A 25,675-nucleotide genomic window follows, 5' to 3' on the forward strand; every position below is an offset into this window, starting at 1 on the left:
TTAGCAACCGGTGAATCTCATTCCAGGACCCAAACCTCTCAGCGTTCCTACTCCTGAAGTTTCGGCTGTTACTCCTAAGCAACAATTGGCCAAAACAAAGGGAAAACAGGAGGTCAATCTCAGGAAACCCGCGACCTTGACGTTGACCACCAAAAATCTGAGTAATTTGATTTCCAAAAATACGAAGCCATCCCATGCAGGGGATTGTGAACAACCCATGCAGATTGATGGCGCTTCCCACTCCAAAGACCGACATAAATCCTTAACTACCCTCGATCGCTTTAAGCATCAAGCTGTACTTCTCTCATCAGATGGTCACCTCTCTATTTTGGGTGTAATTTTATCGGGAACTCTCCTGCTCATAAACCTGAAGCCATGATCGAGTAGCTTTGTTTGTATCTCCTTTCATTATCTCATTTACTTTATTTTATTATGAATCTCAATATCTTTATTTGGAACGCCTAAGGTTGTGGGATATTGTTTGTTTTGTTAAAACACGTATCAGTAATTCCTCTACTGACAAGGCCATTGCTGCTCTCAGTATCCCTAATTCTTTTCGAGTCGAAGCTGAGGGGTTCTCTAGGTTTGACCATATCCATATCGAAGTCCTCTTTAGCCATTTCAATTCATCGATTGTAAGGTTCACTGTAACTCTAAAAATCGTACATTATTGGCCTCTTTCATTTACGCTAACCCTCATTTTGGGACTATCTCCGAACTCTCTGGTCACATCTCCGACCCTAGATTACTCTTGGTGACTTTAACGCCATGGTCTCCCCTGAGGACCGTAAGGGTTGTTCGATCAACTCTAACCTGATCAAAATTTTATTTCCACTTTTTTAGTACTGGTCTCCATGACTTGGGCTACCAGGGCTAGCTTCACTTGGTACAAATGAATTGTACTGTCCAGCTTGACCGTTGCCATTGCAACAACCACTGGCTTGAAACTTTTCCCGATACCATGGTCCTCCACTTACTTAGAATGAAATCAGACCATAGACCCCTTCTTATCTCCATTGGTAATTCTTCTTTTAAACGATGGAAAGGCCCTTCCCTTTATTTTGCTGGCTGGCTTCACCATACCGACTTTCATTGTCTTGTTAATGAAAACTGGAACAATAACCCTTACAGTCTATCCTGAGACCATCAGCAATTTCTCTGAATTGTTGCTACTTGGAATTACGAGGTCTTTGGCTCAATTGCTCGCCATAAACACTCTATCATGGTCAGGCTCTGTGGCATCCAGAAAAACCTGGGTCGGAATTGCAACCTGTACCTCTCTCGTCTTGAATCTTGTCTTCAACTTGATCTCGAGTAAATCCTTGACCAGGAGGAATTATTTTGAAAGTAAAATCTCGCTCAGGTTGGATCTCTTTTGGAGATAGAGACACCACTTACTTCCAAAAAAAGGTCATCCTCAATAAAGATCTAATCATATTTACTCTATTCAGCTTAAATTTAAGGATTGGTACACTGACGACGATTCTATCCGCGCTAACGCTATTAATTTCTTTCTAGATTTGTATTCCTCTAAAGGGCACACGATTGGAAAATTTCCTCTTTTTGGTTGTTTTCCTCATATTTCCTCTGATGAAATGCATCTCCTTGACCTCATTTTTGAACCCCTGAAATTAAAGATGCCCTGCTTGCTATGTCCCCCATTAAATCTCTGGGTGTGATGGCTTGCACGCCTATTTTTCTAAAAGAATTGGGAAATTACTGGGCCCTCCATTTGCAAAATGATCCAATATGTTTTGTTGCCTCTGACATTGACCCCTCATTTAATAGAATTATCCTTGTCCTTATTCCTAAATCCCCTAGCCCTAGGAATTTTAAAGAGTTTCATCCCATTAGTCTTTGCACTATTTTCTACAAACTCACCACCAAGATCCTTATTCGTAGACCCAAGCCTATCCTCCCCTGACTAATTGCTCCTAACCAAACCAGCTTCATCTCTGGTAGAAGCATCATGAAGAATGTGATCATCAACTAGGAACTTATCTACTCCATGAACTCTAAAAAGGACCACCTTGGTTGGATGGCCATCAAGGTTGACCTTGGAAAGGCTTTCGACTGCCTTCGTTGGGATTTCATCTTTAACATCTTACTTGAAGTTGACTTCCCCCGCTTGCCTCCTGTCTTATCTGTCATTCCTTCTCTTCACCCTCTTTCCAAATTCAGATCAATGGCTCCCTCTCCAAAGCCTTTACCCCTGAAAGAGATGTTTGTCAAGGCGATCCCTTTCTCCATGGCTTTTTGTTCTTACCATGAAAATGCTTGGTCATTATATCAAGCAAGCAGTTACTGATGATTCATGGATTCCCTTAAAGTTGGTTAGAGGAGGTCACCCGATCTCCCACCTCTTCTTCGATGATGATCTCATCTTGTATGCTAATAAAATCTTGGGTGAGTTTGGCCTTTTCTCTGGTCACAAGGTGAACAAATCCAAATCCTAGGTTTTTTTTCTACAAAAACACAAATCCTGAACACGCAAATGTTATTAACTCCTACCTTAGGGTCATTCAACTTCCCGACCTTGGTACCTATATAGGCATCTTGGTCATCCATAAACGAGCCACATGTGATTTCTATATTTATTCTTGATAAAATCTGTAAGAAACTTGAGGGTTGGCCGATGCAAACCCCTTTTATTGTCGGTTGGGTTACCTTAGCTAATTCTGTCCTTTCAGCTATCTGACCTACTTTATACAGTACGGTCGCTTACCCTCTCGCGTTTGTGATGACATTGAGAAACTCATTCAAAACTTCATTTGGGGATCAAACAACCACAACCATGGCATTCCTCTGGTCTGGTGGGATCTCCTTACCCAAACCTGCTCCATGGTGGCCTCGGGATCCGAAACTCCACACCCAAAACTCTGCTTTCCTGATGAAGATTTGTTATACCCTTGTGGCTAACCCTAATAGTTACTGAACCTCCTTCCTTCGGCAAAAGTATAAAATGACTGAAGCTTGCCTTTCTTCCATATCTCAGGCTAACTACTCATCTGTAGCGTACTCTACTAATATTTAGCCATCATTCCAAGGTTTTATTTCATGGTCTATTGATGACGATCATCCTATTCGTTTTTGGCATGAAATTTGGACTCCTCACCTCGATCCCCTCCTTAATTGGCAGAACCACTATTGTTGATGACAACCTTCTTGTTTGTGATGTGGTTCACCCGAATGGTTCTTGGAATTGGAACCTTCTTTCTCAACTTCTCCTCCCAGAAGTAGTCGAGCATATCCTGAACATTCACCACCGAAACCTTCCCTTAGTCGTGAACGTTGTTACTAGATCCCGAGAAAACATGGCCTCTTCTCTATCAAATCAACCTATCATCATATCTCCTCTGACGATTGGGATACTCGGGATAAGAAATGGAATATCATATGGTATTCTCCCATCCCTGAACTCATCTTGGCTCTCCTTAAAAGACAGGGTCTTCACCAATCTTAATCATTGGCACCGGTTCACCGATGAACGCTCCTGTCATGACTGCGATCTAGGTGAAGAAACTACTTTGCATATTCTTCTGATTGCAAAATCACGAAATACGTCTGGTGCTCTATTCCCCAATCTATCAGATCCTTTAATTTTTTGAGCTTCCCCTCTAAGATTGGCTCCTTAGAACCTCAACTCCACCACAGTGTTTCACATTCTGATAATTTAAAAATTTTAGTTAAATAAAAAATTGAAATTATATATATCTAAAAAACATAAATTTTTTGAAATAACACCAAAACTTTAAAAAATTTCATTTCAACTCCTAAACCCACGTTGGTCATTGTATTTTGCCATCAACGAAGCTCCTCTTGACCTCACCTCCACATGACGACCAAAATCCCTATAAAATCGTGATCGATTGATGATGAATCGATGTTATACCCCGCAAATCCTACGATGAAAATCATAATCCACGCGATTTCTATTGCCAATCGACAACAACTATGGCGACGTATGACTTGGAGGATGATAAGAATTATGTCGTGCAATAGTATTTGGGGCCAGAAAGGGCGGCAACAACAGGTTAATGTTAGGTTTTGTGGATTTTAGAGATTTTGGAGCTTTTATAATTTAAGATAATAAATCATCATATTGTGACACATATCACTTAACAGAATAAATTAACGTTGTTGACAACTCGACATCTAAAATAATAATGTTAAACACCAAGATGAATAAAAAATACTTTAGATATAATCGTGAAAAATAATATAGTTTGTACTTATATTTAAGCCTTTAATAAATTAGCTGTTGATGTTGTTAAAAAATTCTTACTTTTCATAATATTTTCTTAAATTATCATTTATTGGTAGAGTATCCCACGTGTACGGTCTGATAAGCTTTGGGACATGATTACCGCGGTCGGTGCTTTGCAATTTTAATAGGAACGAAATCTAAATTGCGACTTTGACCAATTTCGCGCCAACCAATTCTCCAACGTGGAGAAAACCAATTGGCGTCGAACACGTGTCGCGATCAATGCCCCAAAACCCTATAAGTATCATCGTCCTTGGACACCTTCTATTTTATCTTCCTTTATATTCTGGAAATGAAGAAGCCTGAATCATCTTAGTCTCAGATCGTATAAATAAAACTATAAATATAAAAAAGAATTAAAATCATATTATTTCAAAAGATTTGTATCTTCTCAGCAGACTAATTCTCAATTCAATCGGAAAGACGATGCCGTATTGCGAGGTAGGGAAGACGCAGAGCACCGAAGACGCAGCTCTAAACGATGGGATCCAAATTTATTACCGGACTTACGGTCACGGCCCTACCAAAGTCCTCTTAATAATAGGTGATTTTTTTTTTGCTTTACTTTCGAATGTTTGTTGAATGGTTCGTTGATATCGGGTAGCTGATATTTTGGTGAATGAATGGTCAGGATTGGCGGGGACACACGACTCATGGGGCCCGCAAATCAAGGATTGACCGGAACCGATACGCCCAACGACGATGAAGCCACGGCGGTTGATACGGAATCCGACGGAGCTCACAATGCGGTCGGTGGCATCGAGGTTTGTTCCTTTGATAATCGTGGGATGGGCCGGAGCTCCGTTCCCACCAAAAAATCAGACTATACGTGAGTCTTTTCCTTTGTTTTGTTTTTTGTAGCACCCAATTTTTACCATGCTTTGACTTTCAAAATATTTTCCCCCTGTTTTATTATTTTATTCAATAAAATCACTTTCCCCTGTTTCCTGGGAAATCTGTAGCTCGTAATTTGTTAAATTCAGTAAATATTTTTAAGTTAAGTATTAAGCATAGGATTTTGTAATGCGTTTGCTTACTTCCGGAAGTGAATTCTTAAAAAAAATTCGGGATGTTGAGTGCAGGACGAGAATTATGGCAAAAGATGCAATTGCCTTATTGGATCATCTGGGCTGGAAGAGAGCCCATGTTTTTGGACATTCTATGGGTGAGTGAGTTCATTGGAATTTTCATTGCTCAAATTCAATAAATTCAGAAAGGAAAAAAAAAAAAGCCTTCTAAGTTTGTATTAATGGCAGTTGTTCCTCTTTACTTTATCAAGAAATTGTAATCTTTCTTTTAATCTAAAGCTTGATTGAATTTGTTATACAAAAACAGGAGCTATGATTGCTTGTAAGATGGCGGCACTGGTGCCTGATAGAATTCTTTCTTTGGCATTACTTAATGTAACGGGTGGAGGTTTTGAATGTCTCCCAAAGGTATCTTTTTTATCTTCTATTTGGCCGTGGATTGTCTTCAATTTCTTTTTCAGTAGTCATCATTGATGTGCACGTGATCATTAAAAAAGATGAGATTTTACCTGCTGATGAAATGGGGGGCAGATGAGATAAGTTCAGGCCGATACAAGCAGTAGCCAAACAGAGTGGAAAATTCCTTGACACCTGCACCAAAGATTGCAACCGTTAGAAAGGACTGCCAGCTGTCATTCCTGGTTTGGTACATTGTGAATGAATAATACACTGAATTAAGAAAAGAGAGGCATGAATTGAATGAATGAAATCTCAATTTTTCTTAATCCCTTTCTTCTCTTCTGGAACCTTTTTTCTCGATAAATCTCTTTTCTACTTGAGCTATAACACACACTTGGAATCATGTGCTAAACAGTAGAACACAGAGGATAGATTTTGCTACTTTATAGCGGATCACTTTTCAGTTTTGGAAAACGAAACTATGAAAAGAAAAAGAAAAACCATTATTTGTAGTAAAAAAGGTTTATCATAATCTGCTAAGCAGTTCCTCTCTGAGTTTAGAAAGACTTCTTTGATCTATCAAGTTTCTCCAGATGTCAGTTCTCACTGTTACATCTTTGTTTCTGAGAAAGAAGCATAACAGTTAATTCCCAGTCATCATCCAATATGATGATGTTTGTACTGTTTATAACTAGGAATAGAATTATCTTATTGATATAAAGTTAATTTGTTCCCATTGGCTATACTTTTGGATCTTACATCTGCAGGACCTGGTGTATTTGTTTTACTCTCTTGCAGCTTGACCGGAAATCTATATCCATTGCAATTCAATTTTTGAAGGCAAAAACTCCTGAGCAAAGAGCAGCAGTGGACTTAGACACGCACTACTCAGAAGTAATTTTGTTCTTTGTTAACAATATCTGTTCCAAATTACCAATGTCTTACTCATATTTGGACATGGATATAGGGATCTGCCATTTCCAAAAAAGAATAAAATTAACATATTTGTTTCACGTACTCAAAAGCAGTATCCAATAATCACACCCCTATCTCTATTACATAGAATGTGAAATTGCAGATAACTGTATTTGGTTGTGAGTTATGACAGTGAGGTTTAGTTTAGCTTATGTTTTGTGACTCTCGGAACTAGTGGTCTGCAATGTCAAATTAAGAGTCTTGTCAGTTGAACAAGGTCAAATTTGATATTCAGTTATATATGTTTTTCATGCAAAAAAGCAACTCATAGAATTTCTTTGTACTTATGATTGCAGGAATTTCTTGAGGAGATCGTTGGTTCTAGCACTAGAAGAGCAATTTTGTATCAAGTAAGTACATAACCTAGTAATAAAAATATATTTGTTTGAGTGGATGTTCTGATTTTCTTGGTGATGGATACATGATACTGCACTATAGCATTAGCTGGGCAACATATTGAAGGGTAGCATTTTTTTCTGCATATTGAAGGTTCAACAATGTCCTGGTTGCTTTTGATTGAATACTCAGACATATGCTTCATATTAATTATAGTTGCAAGAAACCATCATCATTTTTCCTATTGAAAATGCCTCTAAAAATGAAATATGCTCGTCATCTTTATCTCAAGGATGATGCTGTACTTAACTGATTATCTATCAAAGTCATTAGACTTGGTTCTTTTTATTATTGTTTGTCAGGAGCAATGATGCAAGGTATCCAGCTAATTCGATGTTTTTCCAACAATATTACTGTTTATAAAATTCTAGATCAACCCTAAGATGGTAATGGCAAGATGCTTGCTTGTTCTTGGCAGGATTATGTAAAAGGCATAACAGCAAGTGGCATGCAATCTAACTATGGGTTTGAAGGTCAACTCAATGCATGCTGGAGACATAAAATGACCCAAGCAGAAATTGATTTAATCCGTTCAGGTGGATTTCTTATATCTGTCATACATGGCAGGTACTACATTTTTATGACCCTGAACAGTTTTCATAATACTTAATACTTTCAAATTCTCATAGGATGTATCAATCTATGGCTTTTGAAGAATATAAATATTTATAGTTAATTGAGTTTTTAGATTTTAGTTGCATTACACATATATTAGAATGATTCTATCTTTTTCCTAGTTTTAGCATGTGGTGAGAGAAAGAGAATAAAACCATCTTCTTTATAACATTCTTATCCTCAATGAATATGGCACGTTATTTGTGGGTTAGATTAATCAATTGTTAATGCTTCTAGTTCATACATAAATCTACTGGTGTTTCAGCAAGTTGCTGCTGATATTAGAATTAGATAATGTAATTTCTAGGCCTAGTAATAATTCTCTGCCTAAAATGGGGTATAATCTTTAATCTGTAGGTGCTCCCTTTTTTGTTTTTTCGTGTAAATGGACCTATTTTGGTAAGGTAATTTGACTCGATTGTTACATTAGTTATTCAATTAATTAACTGTGAGAATTGATTTTGATTAGAACTGTGGGTATAATTTTAAGCCATAACTTTAAAAAAACTTCAATTATTGAACAAAGTTCAGTGTGGGAATTTCCTGTTAAATATCAGTGTGCTTTATGATGGTTGGTCTGCTGTGAAATGAAATACAACTTAATTGCAAAACCAACCTTCTCATCTTCCTAACGGTTCCAATTTGCAAGTTGAACTTTGATACATATATATAGGATGATCCACTTACACTAGTGTAAAACCAAGTGAGCTTTACATACCTCCATAAGTTTTTATACGACTAATATTTTAATCATATACCATTGAATTTATCAATATCATTATACTTATTATGCATGTAAATTTCGAATCAATTCAATATCTTTATCATGTTGATCCAAAATAACTAATTCGTTAATATATTTAACAGATGAAAAGTTTTTACATAAAATAAATGGTTAGATATTTTCAATTTAATTAAAACTAGACATGCATAATCTACGGGAATAGAAAAATAAAAATTCAACAGTTGGCTGGTTAAAATATTAATTGTAGAAAATCTTATGAAGGTATGTAAAACTCACTTAGTTTTACACGAGAGTTGGTGGATCTCTCCTCATATATACAAACAAGTCTGACAGGGATTGTGATGTTCTATATCCGAAATAAACAGCAATATCCGAATTTCTTTTATGCATCATGATGATAATTAGAAATATATTACTCTGCTAATGTAACATTTTCTCAATGTGCAGGCAAGATGTCATTGCTCAAATAAATCATGCAAGGAGGCTTGCACAGAAGCTACAACCTGTTGCTAGAATGTTAGAGTTTCACGGGGGGCATCTAGTAACTCACGAGAGAACAGATGAGGTAACTTTTCGTCATCAAAGTGTCATTTGATGTAGGCATCACAGTCGTTCACCCCCGAGAATCTTTATGTGGTTCAAGAGAACTAAAAAGGCACTTTCAAGGTTGAAAATGTTAACAAAAGTACATGTAGAGCTAGTAGAATTGAGTGGTGAAAGTAATATTCTGGCATGTGAATGAATGATTAGTTGATGCATGAGAGTGGAATAATAACTTACAAAGTGGGTGCCTTATACTGTATCTCAGTACTGATAAAATTTATAGGTTCTAATTTACTGTATTTGCCTGAGGGAAGAACCTTTACTAGACTGAATTATTCACAAATTTTCAGGTCAATCAAGCTCTTCTTGACTTAGTAAAGGCATCGGAAATGAAGATGAGCCCGCATGACTGGAACAATTTCCCCAAGAAAAGTTCCGGTGTGTGTTCTTGTCTAAATTTGAAATTTCTTTTCTCCTGCACCGGTCCATCAGATTGAGTTCAATGCAGTAAATTTTAGTATTCCTCCCTAATCTACTTATGTTTGTAATATCTAATTTTGGCTTCTACTTTATTTGAGTTGTGTAACAGAAGCGTCAAGCAGAACAAGCGTAGAAAGGGAAACTAACAGAATCTTGGCAAAGATTCACGTTTACATATTATATATTCAGTCTATTTATGATAGCATTGAAGTATGCAAGAAGTGCTTTACGGAGGCTAAAACCAACTAGAGTTGAAGCTTCTTCCCAAAAATAGTCCCATTTTGTGAACTGGTAAATTCTGTGCATCTTTAACTAGGGTCTAAAACTAGGTTTAGGTTTTACTCCGTACAAAGGACGAAAATGAGCAAGGACAGAAAATTTGTTAATCAAATAGTTAAGATTCGTGACTATTTGATCAACTATTTTTCAGTCCAAAGCCTTAGTGTGGAATAAACCCAGACTCGACTTAATTTGCTTGAATCTTCATTGTTTTTATTTTTTGCAGGTTCTATAAATTTGTCACCATTGTGACACTACCCCCATCTACATGGTATGTTATCATGCAAACCATATAAATATGAGCCAAACCAGCAGGTGGAAGGTGGAAGAGAAGGCTAAGTTGGTGGATCTGAGCAATTAAAATGCTGTTTCCTGCCTGCCTTCCCATTGATTCTTTGTACCATATAAAGATGAGGAGATGACTTTTATATTAACCAACCCAAAGTATAAGATGAATAAATGTTGGCATGGAAGGGAACAAGTTTTCTTTCATAAAGCAGATTACATTTCTTTTAACTAAAATGTAAAGAGTTGCCTTCTGCATGCAGTTATGCATGTATGCTTCCATGATTTCCACTCACAAATTTATCTGTAGAAATTGAATAAGATTCTTAAGAACGTAATTGTTTGGTGTATACGGGGATGGAGTTAGGATTGAAGTTGATAACTACAAATTAGAATATAATGATGATTAAAATTCTAGGGTAAATTATGTGTTTAATTCCTAAACTATCAGTTTTGACCCGTTTCAGTACTTAATTTTTTAGTTCTTAAATTATTAGTTTTGGTCCATTCTAATATCTAAATTTTTTATTTTTTAAAAATCATACTTAAAATTCAATTTTTGTTTCATTTTAATACTATGTCGTTAAAAACTTTAGTTTTTGTTTTATTTTAATACCCATTCAAAATTTAACGGTAAGTTTTAAAAAATTGAAAATTTAAGTATTAAAACATATGAAAACTAATAGTTTAGGTATCTAAAATGAAATAAAAATTAAATATTAAGTATGATTTTTTTTTTAAAAAAAATTGAAGTTTAAGTACTAAAATGAATTAAAATTGATAGTTTAGGTATTAAATGTATAGTTTATCTAAAATTTAATTATTAACTAAAGTTATTTTGTTAACAAACATATAGTTCAATGTATTTGTTTTCAAACAATATTGATATGTTAGTTTTAAATAAAATAAATTAACAAATGATTAGATTTAAAAGTAAGGATAAAATTCAAATAGTTTAGGATACAATTTGTTTAAAAAAATGATAATTGATTTCTAAAATTAAGTGAAAAATAAATTTAAAGGATAAAAAGAAAAAGGAGGAAGTGAACATACCTGACTCTTGCCGCCTAGACGTGCTTTCCGTCGTTCCATACACATCATTCTTATCATCACGATTTAAATAGTGATCCGTTATCATAATAATATCTATTATATAGCGATAGTGAAGTCGTCTGAAACCGCTATTATATAATTATGATATTTATAATTACCGTAATAACATTTGTTATATTAACAATTATAATAAACACGACGTAATAAAAAATACGATCATAACCATAATTTAAATACCTACGTTGAACAACCGAACAAAGTTGCCCCCTACGAAGCCAGTATGGAAGAAAGAAAAAGCGCCCAAAGAGAGAAGAGATGGAGATACCTAAAATAAAGGAGAGGATTCTAATATTATGCCAAAATAATATACCCCTGATTTGGAATATCCTTCTCATTTATGCTATTCCCTTGGATCTCTCCATTATTTTATTTCAATGTCATATCTAAAATTTAAAATAAATTATATATTCGATATCTTAGTTATTTTTATATTTTTATATTTTTATTTCGATCACCTAACTATTTAAGATTATATATCGAACGATCGTTAACATTGTATCAATCCTTTTTGGCATTAGGACACTTCTAACCATGTGTTGCAATGCTTCATTAGCATGTTATTTGATGTTATTTTAGTTGACGACCAATGTGCATATGGATTAAACTGTTCTATGCTCACCCGCCGCCTTGCACCGGCTGAATTCGGAGTAGTAGGCCGGCTCTTATTCGGCGATTGAGGCCTGCTCATAGACCCCGAACGTAAAAGTGGGAATCGATGCGGTGATACCGTTGGCTTCTCTGGTTATACGTATAAACATCATCAGTGGCAGTATATACAAATACAGTTCGAAAATATAATGAAATCTAATATGCATCCAACCTAGTTCTTTCTTCGGTGTCGTGACGGTAAAGGAAAAGGTCGAAGATCGCTGTGGAGGCCGTGGAGACAGTGACGGAGAACGTCCTTTTCTGAAACTACCATTGCTTGAATAAATATCAGTGCTTCTAATCACACAACTGAGAGTACATAACATAAGGATTTTTTATGATGCAATGTTAATCCTTACCTGACTGAAGCTGTCGGGGTTTCCCGAACCGAAGATGTCGGTGTTTCTCGAATTGTTGCTCGGACAGCTTAAAGGAGTCGTTACAAGTAGGATCAAGTTAGATATGTATCTTGTCCAACAAGTAAAAGGGATGATAAAAGGATAGATAGAGCAACTACCATTCCTCAACTGATGCCAGTCATCTTCATCATCTAGGCTGCATCCAAGGTATTTCGACTTTGTTCGGTTCGCACCGTGCATGGCCTCCCCGACTGAAAAGAAATCCAAGACATTGAAAACAACCACATATCATTGTCTCTGTAATAGAGCAGGGTACATTACCTGGCAAGATGTATCGTTTATGGTACATTGGCGTATTAATTACCAGTGACTGTTGGGAAATGCCTTCACGATCGATATACTCTCGGCATGTCCGTAGTCTCTACAATTACCATACAGCAAATTTCAGTATACAAGCAAGGTTGAACATCAACCAACAAGAAAGAATTTGACTGATAAACCAAGTCAACCTGTTCGATACTAGATACTCGGATCTTGGTTCCCGAAACCTCTTCAACTTGTTCATCCGAAAGATTGTTAACCATGTATGTCACGGAACCTAAATGGAAGTAATTGCTCGGCAATATCGACGATTTAAGGTATGAACTACGATGAATTCGAGTTACTCACATCTGCTTTTGGTCATCATTGGTGTAGGACAGTTCAAAATACTCGGCTGCTGAGTATAGCTGTGATCTCAGATTTTTCAAATCCTGCAGCAAAGAAACCTTGTCATAAAACGAAAAGCGTAGAAGAAAACCATGATCGTCGTGCTCGGGTACGGCTCTCGGTGTCGGACACAGGTACTCGAAAAGTGCCAATGGGAACTAAGCTACTTTGAGAAACAAAGAACAAGCATTGTAAGTGGTATAACCTTAAGACTATCAGAGAACAACAAGCTCTGCTGCATGGAAATCTCATCATAATTGGATGGTTTTCGAGACACGGGCATCACAGCAGCCGGAGCCATTAAATCCGTGACCAAGATCGGACCGACCGAGCACGCCGTGATCTGCATCAATCGAAATAATCAAATACTAAGTCTCTTGAGCATTTTAAGCTCAAGGCACACCACCAAGAGAGTCAAAATGAACACCACGTTGAGCCTAGAGAATTATAAAACAAGAACCACCGGGAATCAATCAGCAGCAAGCATGATATTTGGAAAATAAGTTTCAACTAATAAGATACAATAAAATTGCAGATACTAACCTCGTTTTTGTACAAGCTTGTTCTTTTCTTTCTCACTAGTTGTGTAGCTATATCATATACATTTGTTTTAATTTTAATGGCAGGCCTACTCCTCTTATGATGATTCTATTTGCTTTACTAGTTGTACTTGGAATTTATAGAGAGTGTGTTTGGTTTGGGGGACCCCATTCCTGCTTTTAGATATGAGTGTGAGTCTTTCTTTTCTCCGCCTGTTGCGGAGGAACTGACGGTTTAATTTGCATGCCCCTCGTTTAACACACTATCATATATGAAAGACGTGGCCTTAGTCTGACAAAGAGGCGGCGGGGCTGTTGTTTATTCTAAAAGTTTAAATTATCACATATTAGTTTATTTTAATTTATTTTATATTAAAAATATATTCTCATCTCCTAAAATTTTAAAAATTAAAGTTTATTATCTAATATAAGATATTGTGTCCGTCCCTACTTAAATTGTTTGGTGTAAGGGTGTTCAAATTCAATGGGATGCATCTAGGGATGAACACGGGACGCAAACTCGACAGGTTTCGACCTGAAATCGACGGGTATCGACCCGACCTGATCGAGTTAGATTATTTTTAAAAAACTTTGGGTTCGGGTGGGTCGAGTTGTGTTTTTTCAGAGGTTATGTTCGGGTCGGGTCGTGTTTGGGTTTATGGTGAAAAAATATTCGACCCGATTTGGGAAAAAAATATAATTTTACCTTATATATTTAGGGATAATCACAACAATATCCATCTATATATTATTTTTTTAATTAAATTCATATTTTTATTGATTTTTTAATAAATATATTATTTCGAGTCAGCTCAAATTCGGATTTTATGTCAAAAAATTATATCGGTTTTAGATCGGGTAAAGGGTGTATAATTTTTGGATTAGATGAAGGATATATAATTTTCGGGTCGGGTCGGATTGATCGAAACCATTGAGGAAAACATTGAGGGGGTGTTTGGATTAAGGATTGTGGGAATCTTAAGTTCATATGTTTGGGTGGTCGGAAATCTCATTCCCGGTAATGTTTTATTATTAATAGTAGATTTTTTTGAGGTATATTACCGGGAATGTCATTACCTCTATTCCCTTAGGTATTGTAACATTATCGGCGTTTTGGACTAAAATGCCCTTAATTTTTTATTTTTTTCAAAAATATTTTTCTTCTGTCATTAAATAATAAAAATTCTACGAATGTTAAATTACAAATTTATCCTTAAATTATTTTAGATTTACAAAAAACAATTTATAATTAAAATTTTATATGAAGTTTAGGGGTTAATTTTTTTTTATTATTTCATTAAACCTTTTTTATATTTTTGATTTTGTAAAAAAATTATATAAATATTATGAATTTAATTTTTTAAATAAAATATATAAATATTTTACAACTTGTAATATTATACAAATATATAATAAGGACAATTTGGTCAAATATACATTCTAATAATCTTTTATTCCTTTAACCAAACACGATAATCTTACATTCCTGCTAAACCAACCAAACACAAAAAACAACATTTTCAGTAATCCTATTCCCTGGTAATCTTATATTCCCACTAGTAATCTTACATTCCGTGAACTAAACGCACCTGATTATCGAACTTTTGGGCAAAACTGTAGCGTACAAAACGGTCCTAAAATGTCCGTTTTCTTTCTTTATACTACAATATATATAGTCTCAATAATAATCTAGAGTAATATATGTAATTAATTAGTCTAATAAATTATTATTACACTCAAAAGCAATTTGTCGGAGTCAAAAGTTACATAATAAAACAAGAGTAGCCGGATATTTTGAATATTCTGAACTATTTTCCCTTCAGGGAATAAATAAATAAATAAAAGGAGTTAAGGTATTTAGACTACACTACAGCTGATATGATGGAGACTTTACTGCGTCAGGGAATAAATTTTCAAAGGTAATTCTCACCTAACGACACAAGTATTTTGTTCCTAAAAAAATAGGGTAAACTATGCCCCCAAACCATTAATTTTAATCTGTTTTACTATTTAATTTTTTTTTTCAAATCATATCTAACATTAATTTTTTTCATATTAGTTCTTTGTCGTTAAAAATTTAATGCGTTTAATACCTGAACTATTTATTTTGGTCCTTTTTAGTATCTAATTTTTTAATTTATTTTTAACGGGTACTAAAATGAAACAAAAATTAAATTATATATGATTTTGAAAAAATTAAAAGTTTAAATATTACAATGAACTAAAACTGATAGTTTAGGTACTAGATGTGTGATTTACCCAAAATAATATCAGATTGGATTACAAATGAGTGGTCGAATTTCATTTTTAATTAGTTTATGTTGTTGTAATTTCTCCTTAAATAAGTTTGTAATTCTTTGTTTATAATACGTGTAGTTACGTCATAGCAGAAACATTCTTCTTAGTTTGACATCACTCCTGTAAACGTTGAACTCAGTGCTACTATCATCTGCAAAAACATGGAGTTTCATTTATACTCAAATATTTATCTATATAAATAGATAAAGGATTAAGGCTATATATTAGGTTGTTCACGAGGATTTCTCTTATATTATTCTTCTATTAACATTAGTGAATTTTTTCTTCTTTAGTTTTTTACGTAAAATTTTAGTATCTATTTTGTTAGACGATCAATATGCATGTCGTTATCTTTAACGGGCTACGTGCAATATTAGTCTTATATTTCATAAAATCTACCATGTAAAAGCTTTTAAGGAGGTTTTTTTTTCCATGATAGTGGTATCTTCATTTGAAAATTGTAGGCTTTTGACCTGCTCCAAATGCTAAAGAAGGAAGAAGAGAAGCTTTATGCTATTAGAGAATAACAACTGAAGGTATTAATCTGCTCAAATTAGCCTAACATTTCTTCCTACAAGTTTTACTCCTGCCTACCAGTTATTTATTAATTCTTGATATTTCAAATATATCTAGAGATTGGATTGAATATAAGCAAATATAAACGAACAAATGTAAACGAACATGAATGAATGAACACAAACAAAAGGACGACCGAACGGTTCACAAACGATTAGCCCGTCGAACAGTTCACAAACGATCGTTTGTGTTTCCTATCGAACAGTTCACAAACGATTAGTTTAACGTTCAGTTCGTTTAAATCCTACATGTATATGTCGAATCTAGTGCTACTCAACAAATCGCTTCTATCAGCAAAATGCATCCAACAAGATAAGCCGTGATCTGCTCTCTTTCCTGAAAGAAATTTCCATTTGGTTTCCAAAAGGGAAAACAACCGTTGCAACAGGCAGTACCAGAAACTTGAGTTCATCACAAGCACAAAACAGTTAAATGATGAAAGATTGTAGTACATAAACCTATGGTACTCGGATATGGATGAAATATCAATTATTAAACAGAGTATCAGATAGATCCCAATACCCATGTCTTTTTAGGTACTGTCCACACCTACATGAACATTTTTTCACCAGAAAAAACGCAAATTATAATTATATTCTTATTGAAAGGTTGAAGACAATATTGATCATTAAACTGTTACATTGAAAAAAAGGGAATACTTGTACAAATGCAACAACCAAGCTCAATGGCAGTATGATGGTCTTTAATCGATTAAAGAGACAATAACATGAAGCATTCAACAACAATGGCAGCAGGTGGTGTTTTTGTTTATCTGTATGCTGTAGGTATGAACAGTTTTTGGTGCAATTACATCTCATTTTGCAAACCAATAACTGAAAAAAAAGAACTGAAAATCAACAACAAAAAGACTTCAATGAAGCCAGAACTGCAAAATCCAGAGAAGATCAACCACTTACAAATTACAATACTTCACAATTGAAAGAGAGAGAAGTTTCAACTTTCAAGCATCAATGCATTGAAGGCCTCTGCAAACCCACAACCAAATCCCGAATAGAGTAGCACAAACGAGCAGATCCAACACCAAAACCACCCATACATGTTTCTTCCAAGTTTTCTTGGCCTTTTGCCTTTCTCCGCCGCTACCCAAAGCGCCACCCTTCTGCATTGAAACCGAGAAATCTCTAAAATCATCACTCACGTCAACCATGTTATCCATCCCAATTCCACCGCCACAGTCTTTGCCCTCACCGCCGTTGATCTCCAAGCCCCCGAACCTCTTCTTCTTTTTTAACCCCTTAATCGGCTGCTCCAACAGCGGAGCCGCCATGGTTCCTTTGCCTCTGTCGGAATCCATACTTGGGTTCCGACTGTCTTTGCCTGGAGATCCAATGAACACCAAATCCAAGCCCATTAGCTCAGAAAAGATTGGATCGAAATGGGACTGGAGACAATTCGGGGTCAAATCATCAGTACCCACGATCAAACCTCTTCGAAGAAGATCCTCGGAAGCAGTTTTCAAGCGATTCAAGAACAAAAAGGACTCGGATTTGTCAAGATCCTCGTGGGATATGATGAAATAGACAAAAGGGTCGTCGATTAAGAAGGTGTGGGTTCTTTTACAAGCTGTGTGAGAGAACATGGAATGGAAAGGAGGGGTTTTCTCGATGCATTTCCGGCCCAACGATTCGATTCCCGGCTGTTCTTTGCTAGAGAATTCCGCAATAATCGTGGGTCCATTCGCAATGCAAGCATAGAGTACCAGATTTGGATCTGAAATCATTTGATGAGTTGTTCTTAAAACACCGGGTCAGCTCTTTTTCGGTTCCTGTTTACAGATTGAACGGTGTTCTTCGCTAGAGTTTCTTTGGAGAAGAACCAAAGGATCCAAAACAGAAATTAAGAAGAAGAGAAGCAAAGAATAATGACACCTCAATTCCCTTTTCAATAACCATGTTTCATGAAATTATACCCCCCAACCAATTTAAAGATTGTAATTACGGGCAATAACCTTTAGAATTTTATAATGTTTTCCGGCTTCTGTCGGCATCGGCAACTTCCAATAATACACTGTACTGTAGCAGATATACAGGTCAATTTATTGGCCTATATCCCAAAGTACCCCTAGAGAAACTAATGTGGTGTTTGTTTTTTCATAGGTAAAATGTCTGCAGTCTGCGGATCAAATCTGCAGGTATCTACAGTAGAAGAGGTGAACCAAAAGTCTACAGTCTGTAAGAATAAGACTGTTTGTTTTTTAACGTCTGCAAACTGCTAAAATGAACTGAAATTAAATAAACTGTTTTTTTAAACTTAAAAAAGTTTTGCAATACTGAGATTTAAATAATTTTAGTTTTACAATACTGAAATTTAAATAATTAATATAACTACAATAATAAATTATTTAAAATAAATCAATCCATATTTTAAAATAAATCAATCCATACTAATAAATTATTTAAAATATATCAATTCATACAACTACAATAATAAATCAATATATATTTTAAAATAAATCAATTCATACTAATAAATTATTTAAAATAAATCAATATATACAAATACAATAATAAATCAATCTATATTTTAAAATAAATCAATTCATACTAATAAATTATTTAAAATAAATCAATTCATACTAATAAATTATTTAAAATAAATCAATCCATATTTTAAAATAAATCAATTCATACTAATAAATTATTTAAAATAAATCAATCTATGTTTTAAAATAAATCAATCCATACTAATAAATTATTTAAAATAAATCAATCTATATTTTAAAATAAATTAATTCATACTAATAAATTATTTAAAATAAATCAATTCGTATTTTAAAATAAATCAATCTATACTAATAAATTATTTTATAATAAATTATTTTAAAATAAATTATTTTATAATAAATTAGTTTATAATAAATTATTTTAAAATAAATTATTTTATAATAAATTATTTTATAATAAATTATTTTAAAATAAATTAGTTTAAAATAAATTATTTAAAATTATTTTAATAAATAACCATATTTTATAATTGTTCTTGAAGAGGTTTGAAGACATTTGAAGACATAAAACCATGTCTGCACCAAGAAGAGCTCGCGCAGACGTTAGAAGAGTTTGTGTCTTTTAAAAAATAAACGGTCTGCAAAACCTAATGTTTGCGCGTGATCTGCGCGACACAGACATAAGAGGTTTGAAGAGGTTGCACAGTGAAAACAAACTAAGCCTAATTATCGAATTAATACCCTTCTCAAATTAAAAACATCTTTCAATTCATTCATATTAAGAAAGACTCTGTCTTCTTTTGTTAAATTCCATTTAATATTTTTAATCTTTTAGATTTTATTTTAATTTTTATGATTAATATAAAAATATGGTAATTTATGCTTAGGCATTTAGCTATCAAAATTTTAAATTTAATTAATATTATAATTAATTTAATTAAATATTTAAAACAGAGTAATAAACTTCTATATAAAAAATATTTTTTCAAGGGAATACATCTCCTCGCCAATATTCTTCTCTTCATTTGTTTACGAGGGAGAAGACCCGATAGAATCACGCCACGTCATTGATAGCATGGAAATCCTTGACGTGGCACTTGGGGAACTGATAGTTGGAAACGTGGTCAACTGTACAGAAAACAAGCAGAGTCACGATTGCGACCGGGGGGCATTTAAGAGGCCAAACGACAGCGTTTGATTCCAATCGTCTTTCCCGATGCGATCCATGCTCCCTCGGTCACATGAACTCTGACATTGATGGTTTCATACATATAAATATAGGGTATAAAACATAGGAAGTTGCTGAAATTAAAAAAAAAATCAACGTCTTTATCATATTATTTTACTTTTTAATATAGTCCTCTAACTTAAGAAAAAAATTAATATGATTTTTTAATTAATATGATTTTTGTAGTTAATTGTTATAATATTAATATGACGATTCACGATACTATTTGATATTTCACGTTCTAACATATTTAAATTATTAATTTAGTCTATCTATTATGTCATCTGACATATTATGAATTATCGTAGATTGCTACGTTATCATCATGGACCACAACATCAATATAATAAAGTCACATTGATTTTTTTTTTAAATTACATAAACCTAAAGTAATAAGGATAAGGCACACGATAAATCACAAAATTATAGTTAACTGATTAATTAAGCTACTGAATCTTTTAAAAGATTCCAAAATCATCATTAAATTATCGAATTACTACGATATAATAACAAATCGTAACAACTTCATATGATAAAAGCTTGAATACTCGAAGAGTTTATGGTTTTATTATCGTCATTACATCACTAACACGGATAGTGGCATGTCCGAAACACAACATAAACCAAAATCATTTCACCACCCATGATTTCCAATAGACAACCTCCAATCTTCTCCGCCGCCTACACCGGCATCCGGGCTACAGCCACCGATACGTCTAGATGGTACACGAGCACCGTTGCTCTTCGTACCAGGGCTCCTTGGGGGCTGGTAGACCGTTGTCCCTCCACCTGAACTTGATAAATCACAGCCGGGGATTTCTTAGTTGATGGGTTCCAGTGGGGTACATATGGTCCACGTTGCTGCTTCACTGGTCCTTGACTTCGCACCTTGGCTTTGGCGGATTGGGTTGGGGCCATATAGCTTGGTACATTACTAGACCCTGATTGCACCTGCTGCTGAGTTGAGTGCGAGTCTGAATCCATTGCCGTCACCACGTCCATTTCGACGGTTTTGTCAGACATGTTGTCTGTAATGGTCGTGGTCGCAGTGTTTGTTGGTAGTGTCGTGTAAGAACCCTCTTGAAGGCCTAATTGACGTGCATGTTACGGTTGCGATGACATCCAATGCTCGTGCCTGTTCCAACTCCATTGCGCCTTCTCACGATCATTGAGATGCTGTCCAACATCCTTGCCATTGGGGTGCGGTTGCAAGGGAAGCTGCTGCTGCTGCTGCTGCTGCAAAAAGTGAATTAAATGACCATTTAATCACTAAACAATGTGTTTTTCAAGTGCTTACGATTAACCATTAACCAACCTGATAGTTATAAGCATACGCAAGGGCCCTTTCTCGTCTCATTACAGCATCATGCTACTCTGAAGTACTTTCCATAATTTTCTTCGATGGGGTCTTCGGCTTTCGTTCTACTTCTTCGGTTCGTATTTTTACTTCATCGTCTTCATCCAATCTCTTTTGCATCTGTTCATTATCAGTTAGCTGCAGCCTACAAGCTCGAACTCTTGCCTGCACCCGTACTAATGCTTGCATGCACTTCATTGTCATTTGTGCTTGCTTGCGCACATTATAGCCTCTAACCAATGCCTGCAGCCTGACCAGTCCCTTCAAAGCACGCAATGCTCTCCGAGCCTACAAATCATCATCGGCAACATTTAGACAATCTAAGACTACAATGTCCCATTTCCTCCCTCAAGGAACTTATAAGCATGATCACCTATATTGTTCAATAATCCTTTTTAAGGTTTTTATCCTAGGAGAAAAGCTTGTGCATTCAAGTGCCGTAAGTGGTCCTCAAGAACCCTTATCTACGGTTTCTAAAATGTGAGTGATAAAGATGAATAGAGATGGATTTGTTTTACCAGGTAGCCTCTGTAATACGACTGTGTGAGTGTTGCAGCTCTTTCTTCCTTAGACTGGCGTCCATAACCCGCCAACCGGACAACTTCTCCACATTAGTGATGTCCGGTGAACTGTCCAACATTATAATAGTTGCAGAAAGAATGGAAGCCCAACATTATAATGTGGCCCCCAACCAGGGATTTAAATAGCGTTCGTGGTTGCGTTTTCGGTCGCGTCGCGTTTATCGCGGTTGCGAACATAACGGATGTCATCGCGGTCACCGCGGGTGTCGCGGTCGTAAATTTTCTTAAAGTTCTCACAACTTATCATAAACTATAATAATTATAATTATAATTTTAAAGAATCATTTTAATGATTTTTAGAATATTTTCTAAACGAAAATACATATATAATATAGTTTAATCAAATATTAAACTCAGTGATAGGATAAGATAATTAATTAATAATAATATAGTGAATACATTATTATTTAAAAGAAATAAGACTATCAATATAAGAAAAACTCAAAAAAATAAATATATAAAAATAAATTACCATTATTATTCATTTACCAAAACCAACATATTATAACTTAAAACTTATAAAATTAAAAATAACACATTATTTATTTTTAGAAAACCTATAACATAAGTAAAAAATACCAAATTCAAAAAATAATTAATTTATTATGTCTGTTTTGGTTCAAACCTATAAGTAAAAAAATAATTAACTTGTTATTGGGCCTGTTTTGGTCCAAACCTAAAACATTAAAAGTAAAAAATAATTATTTAAAACAAAATATAACTAAAAAATATTAAATCCCTTCTTCTTCATCTTCTTCTATATCGTGAGTGAGAGGGGAGGCATAAACGCAGAGCAAATATTATGAAAAATATAGATTTTTTTTTTGTTAAAATTCATCCCTATTCTTCTTTATTTTTCATATTTTTAACTTTTCTTTATTTGCTAGCTTGATTCCTACCAAAAATACCCAAAAATACTCAAAAAATATATATTTATTTGTTACCGTTATGGATGTTTCTCCCTCCAGTAAGAGGGCTAGCGAGCTTGATACGCAATTCCCACCTACAAAGTTTCATTCCCAGTTGGTAAGGTTAAGAGATAATATTGTTTTTCCGTCTTTGAATTACCTGTAAAAAAAAAAAAATACTATTTTTTTTGAAGTAACTGTGTTGTTGGTGATGTTTGGTGTTGTAACGGGAATTAACGGGAAAAACGGTCATGTATAGCCGCGATCGACTGTTACCCGTTAAATTGCGGCCGTTATAGGTGTGATTCCGTTTCACACCGTGATTTCGACTGATATCAGTAACGAGAGCCGCCGATACCGCAATATAACGGCCGTTATACCATTACACGGCCGTTTTTTGAATCCCTGCCCCAACAACCAAACTCACCATCATTCAAGTGGGAGAAAATTAGAAAAAAGAAATACATCAGTTGCTGAATCAAATAGTGTGTCTTGCTGTTAATGTCAATAAAAGGTTCCTCGTCTTTTTCTTCTTGCTTGTGTCGGTGTAACCCTAATTAGATGGTGCTGGTTCACATTATGTTATTAATTAGGGCTTCATCTTTGCTAAAACATATCAAGATTTCACTGGAATTCAACAGAAGTTTGAACTTTTCTCTTGGCTTTTATCTACACAAGCAAAATAATGATGATAAAAGAAGTGGGTATACACTAAAAAGTGATGCAGTGAGGTATATATGCCAAGTTCATGACTTTGACTGGGGACGTGTAATTATGGAGTATTGATGTGAACGTGAGTTCATCATACTTACCGGAACTCGTAGGCATATTCACCTAATTTTTCAGAGTTAGAGATTGACTTGGAAAAGTTGTAGTACTGCTTTAAATTCAGTTTGATGATTGGATAATTTATGCATTTGGTCACTCGGCTTTTATTGTTTTTATGTTTTAGTTATTTAACTTTACAAAAATTAATTTTACCACTCAGCAATCAGTTTTTTTTTCCACTCAGTCATTTCTGGGTCTAAGGGGAATAAGGATGGCAACATGCCGGGTTCGGGCCGGGTATTGGATCTCCCGTCCCCGTTTAAAATACCCGTATCAATCCCCGTTTAAAAAACTGCGGAGATTTAAATGGGATCCCCATCGGGTAATCGGGGAAAATTGTGGGGAAACGGATATCCTGTTTAGCATAAACGTTTATTTTAACGGATATCGGACCGAGTATATATATATTTAAATTAAATATATAAATATTATATATATATTTTAATTTAAATTAAATTTATTAATATTATATATATATATATATATATATATATAATAATTATTTTTAATATTTATCGGGCCGGATAATCGGGACGAAGATTACCAAACTCGACCATTTCCCTGTCCCCGTTTAACATAAACGATTTTTCCCTATCCTGTTCCCGTTTAACATAAACAATTTTTTCCGTCACCGTTTAATTCGATTTTTCCCGTCAAATCAATCTATATCTCGATTTGGGATTAATCATTCTATATCCCTAAAGGGAGCGCTTCACCCTCAAGCTTTGGGCTTTGAATTTCAAATCAATCTATATCTCGATTTGGGATTAATCAAGAAAATTCACAAGAAAAATCCAGTCAAATCAGAACACCATCTCTCTGCAACCCCAAATCAATTAGATATTTTTCTAAAGAGAAGGGGGGAAAGATGCAGAATACTGAAGGCAGCTGTCTGTCTTACATGGCGGCGTGGTTGGGAAGCAGCGTGGCCCAAGCTTTCTTCGCATCTCTGGAGCGTTGTTCTTGCATCAACCTTTCTACATCCGACGATGCCGATGATTCCGAGGCCCACGATCGACCTCTCATGATCACCAATTCCTCCTCCATCTCTTCATCTGTTACTTCTGTGGCCGCCGCCAACAGCAGCAGCAACTCTCACTCCAACGGCGTCGTTCATCTCCCCGTCTGAAAGTTTCCTTCTTTGACAGTTTGATCAGATGAGGACTATCGGTATCAAGAAGGATATAATTTCGTGGAACACATTGATTTCTGGATACATGAACAATTCCTTGCTTGATGAAGCTTTGAACTTATTTAAGCATGTTTTGACAGAGGACGGGATCGAACCTGATTCTTTCACTCTAGGGAGTGTTCTATACGCTTGCACGAACATGGCTTCTTTGAGTCTTGGGAAAGAGATACACACTCAAGCCATTGTTAGAGGCCTGCAATCTAATACCTTTGTTGGGGGAGCCTTGGTAGAAATGTACTGTAAATGCCAAGAGCTAAAGGCTGCTCAAATTGCTTTTAATGAAGTAAACGAACGTGATACGGCAACATGGAATGCTTTGATATCTGGCTATGCCCGCTGCAATCAGATTGAAGGCATTAAGCATCTGCTTAGAAAAATGAGAGAAGATGGTTTCGAGCCAAATGTTTATACGTGGAATGGTATTATTGCAGGTCATGTGGAGAACGACCTACATGATAAAGCCATGCAGTTGTTTTCTGAAATGCAAACTTCAAATATGAGGCCTGACGTTTATACTATTGGAATAATTCTACCTGCTTGTTCAAGGTCAGCTACCATTGAGAGGGTAAAACAGGTTCATGCGCATGCAATTAGATGTGGCTATGATGCCGATGTCTACGTAGGGGCAGCTCTTGTGGATATGTATGCCAAATGTGGGAGTATACAGCATGCACTACTAGCATATAATAGAATTTTAGAGCCAAATTTGGTGTCCCACAATGCAATGCTTACAGCATATGCCACGCATGGACAAGGGGAGGATGGGATTGCTCTCTTTAGAAGAATAATAACAAATGGCTCCAGGCCTGATCATGTCACTTTTCTTTCTGCTCTTACTTAATGTGTTCATGTCGGGTCAGTCGA

General features: G+C 35.1%; 2 protein-coding genes and 3 pseudogenes across 3 annotated transcripts; 2 read left to right on the top strand and 3 right to left on the bottom strand.

Annotated features, from left to right (window-relative positions):
• The first annotated feature begins 4,604 nt into the window (after window positions 1-4,604).
• On the top strand, window positions 4,605-10,001 carry LOC120186916 (annotated as a pseudogene).
• A 1,638-nt stretch (window positions 10,002-11,639) lies between these two features.
• On the bottom strand, window positions 11,640-13,458 carry LOC120186919 (annotated as a pseudogene).
• Window positions 13,459-16,944: 3,486 nt separating this feature from the next.
• LOC120186917 (phytolongin Phyl2.2-like) lies at window positions 16,945-18,176 on the bottom strand. 2 transcript variants are annotated; one of them, XM_039190746.1, is made up of 2 exons: window positions 17,171-18,176; window positions 16,945-17,086 (listed from the first exon to the last, which is right to left on the bottom strand). In XM_039190746.1, exon 1 carries the CDS (start codon window positions 17,992-17,994, stop codon window positions 17,215-17,217), a length of 780 nt encoding a protein of 259 aa, XP_039046677.1. In that variant the 5' UTR covers window positions 17,995-18,176; the 3' UTR covers window positions 16,945-17,086; window positions 17,171-17,214. The 2 variants fall into 2 exon arrangements, with proteins under 2 accessions (XP_039046677.1, XP_039046676.1); XM_039190745.1 differs by having other exon boundaries at window positions 16,950-17,139; window positions 17,188-18,176.
• Window positions 18,177-20,545: 2,369 nt separating this feature from the next.
• LOC120186920 lies at window positions 20,546-22,900 on the bottom strand (annotated as a pseudogene).
• A 1,876-nt stretch (window positions 22,901-24,776) lies between these two features.
• On the top strand, window positions 24,777-25,652 carry LOC120186921 (pentatricopeptide repeat-containing protein At3g02330, mitochondrial-like). Its single transcript, XM_039190748.1, has one exon. It carries the CDS (start codon window positions 24,777-24,779, stop codon window positions 25,650-25,652), a length of 876 nt encoding a protein of 291 aa, XP_039046679.1.
• The last annotated feature ends 23 nt before the right edge of the window (window positions 25,653-25,675 follow it).

This window comes from Hibiscus syriacus, unplaced genomic scaffold, assembly GCF_006381635.1.
Source record: "Hibiscus syriacus cultivar Baekdansim isolate YM2019G1 unplaced genomic scaffold, ASM638163v2 tig00113721_pilon, whole genome shotgun sequence".
Taxonomy (NCBI): domain Eukaryota; kingdom Viridiplantae; phylum Streptophyta; class Magnoliopsida; order Malvales; family Malvaceae; genus Hibiscus; species Hibiscus syriacus.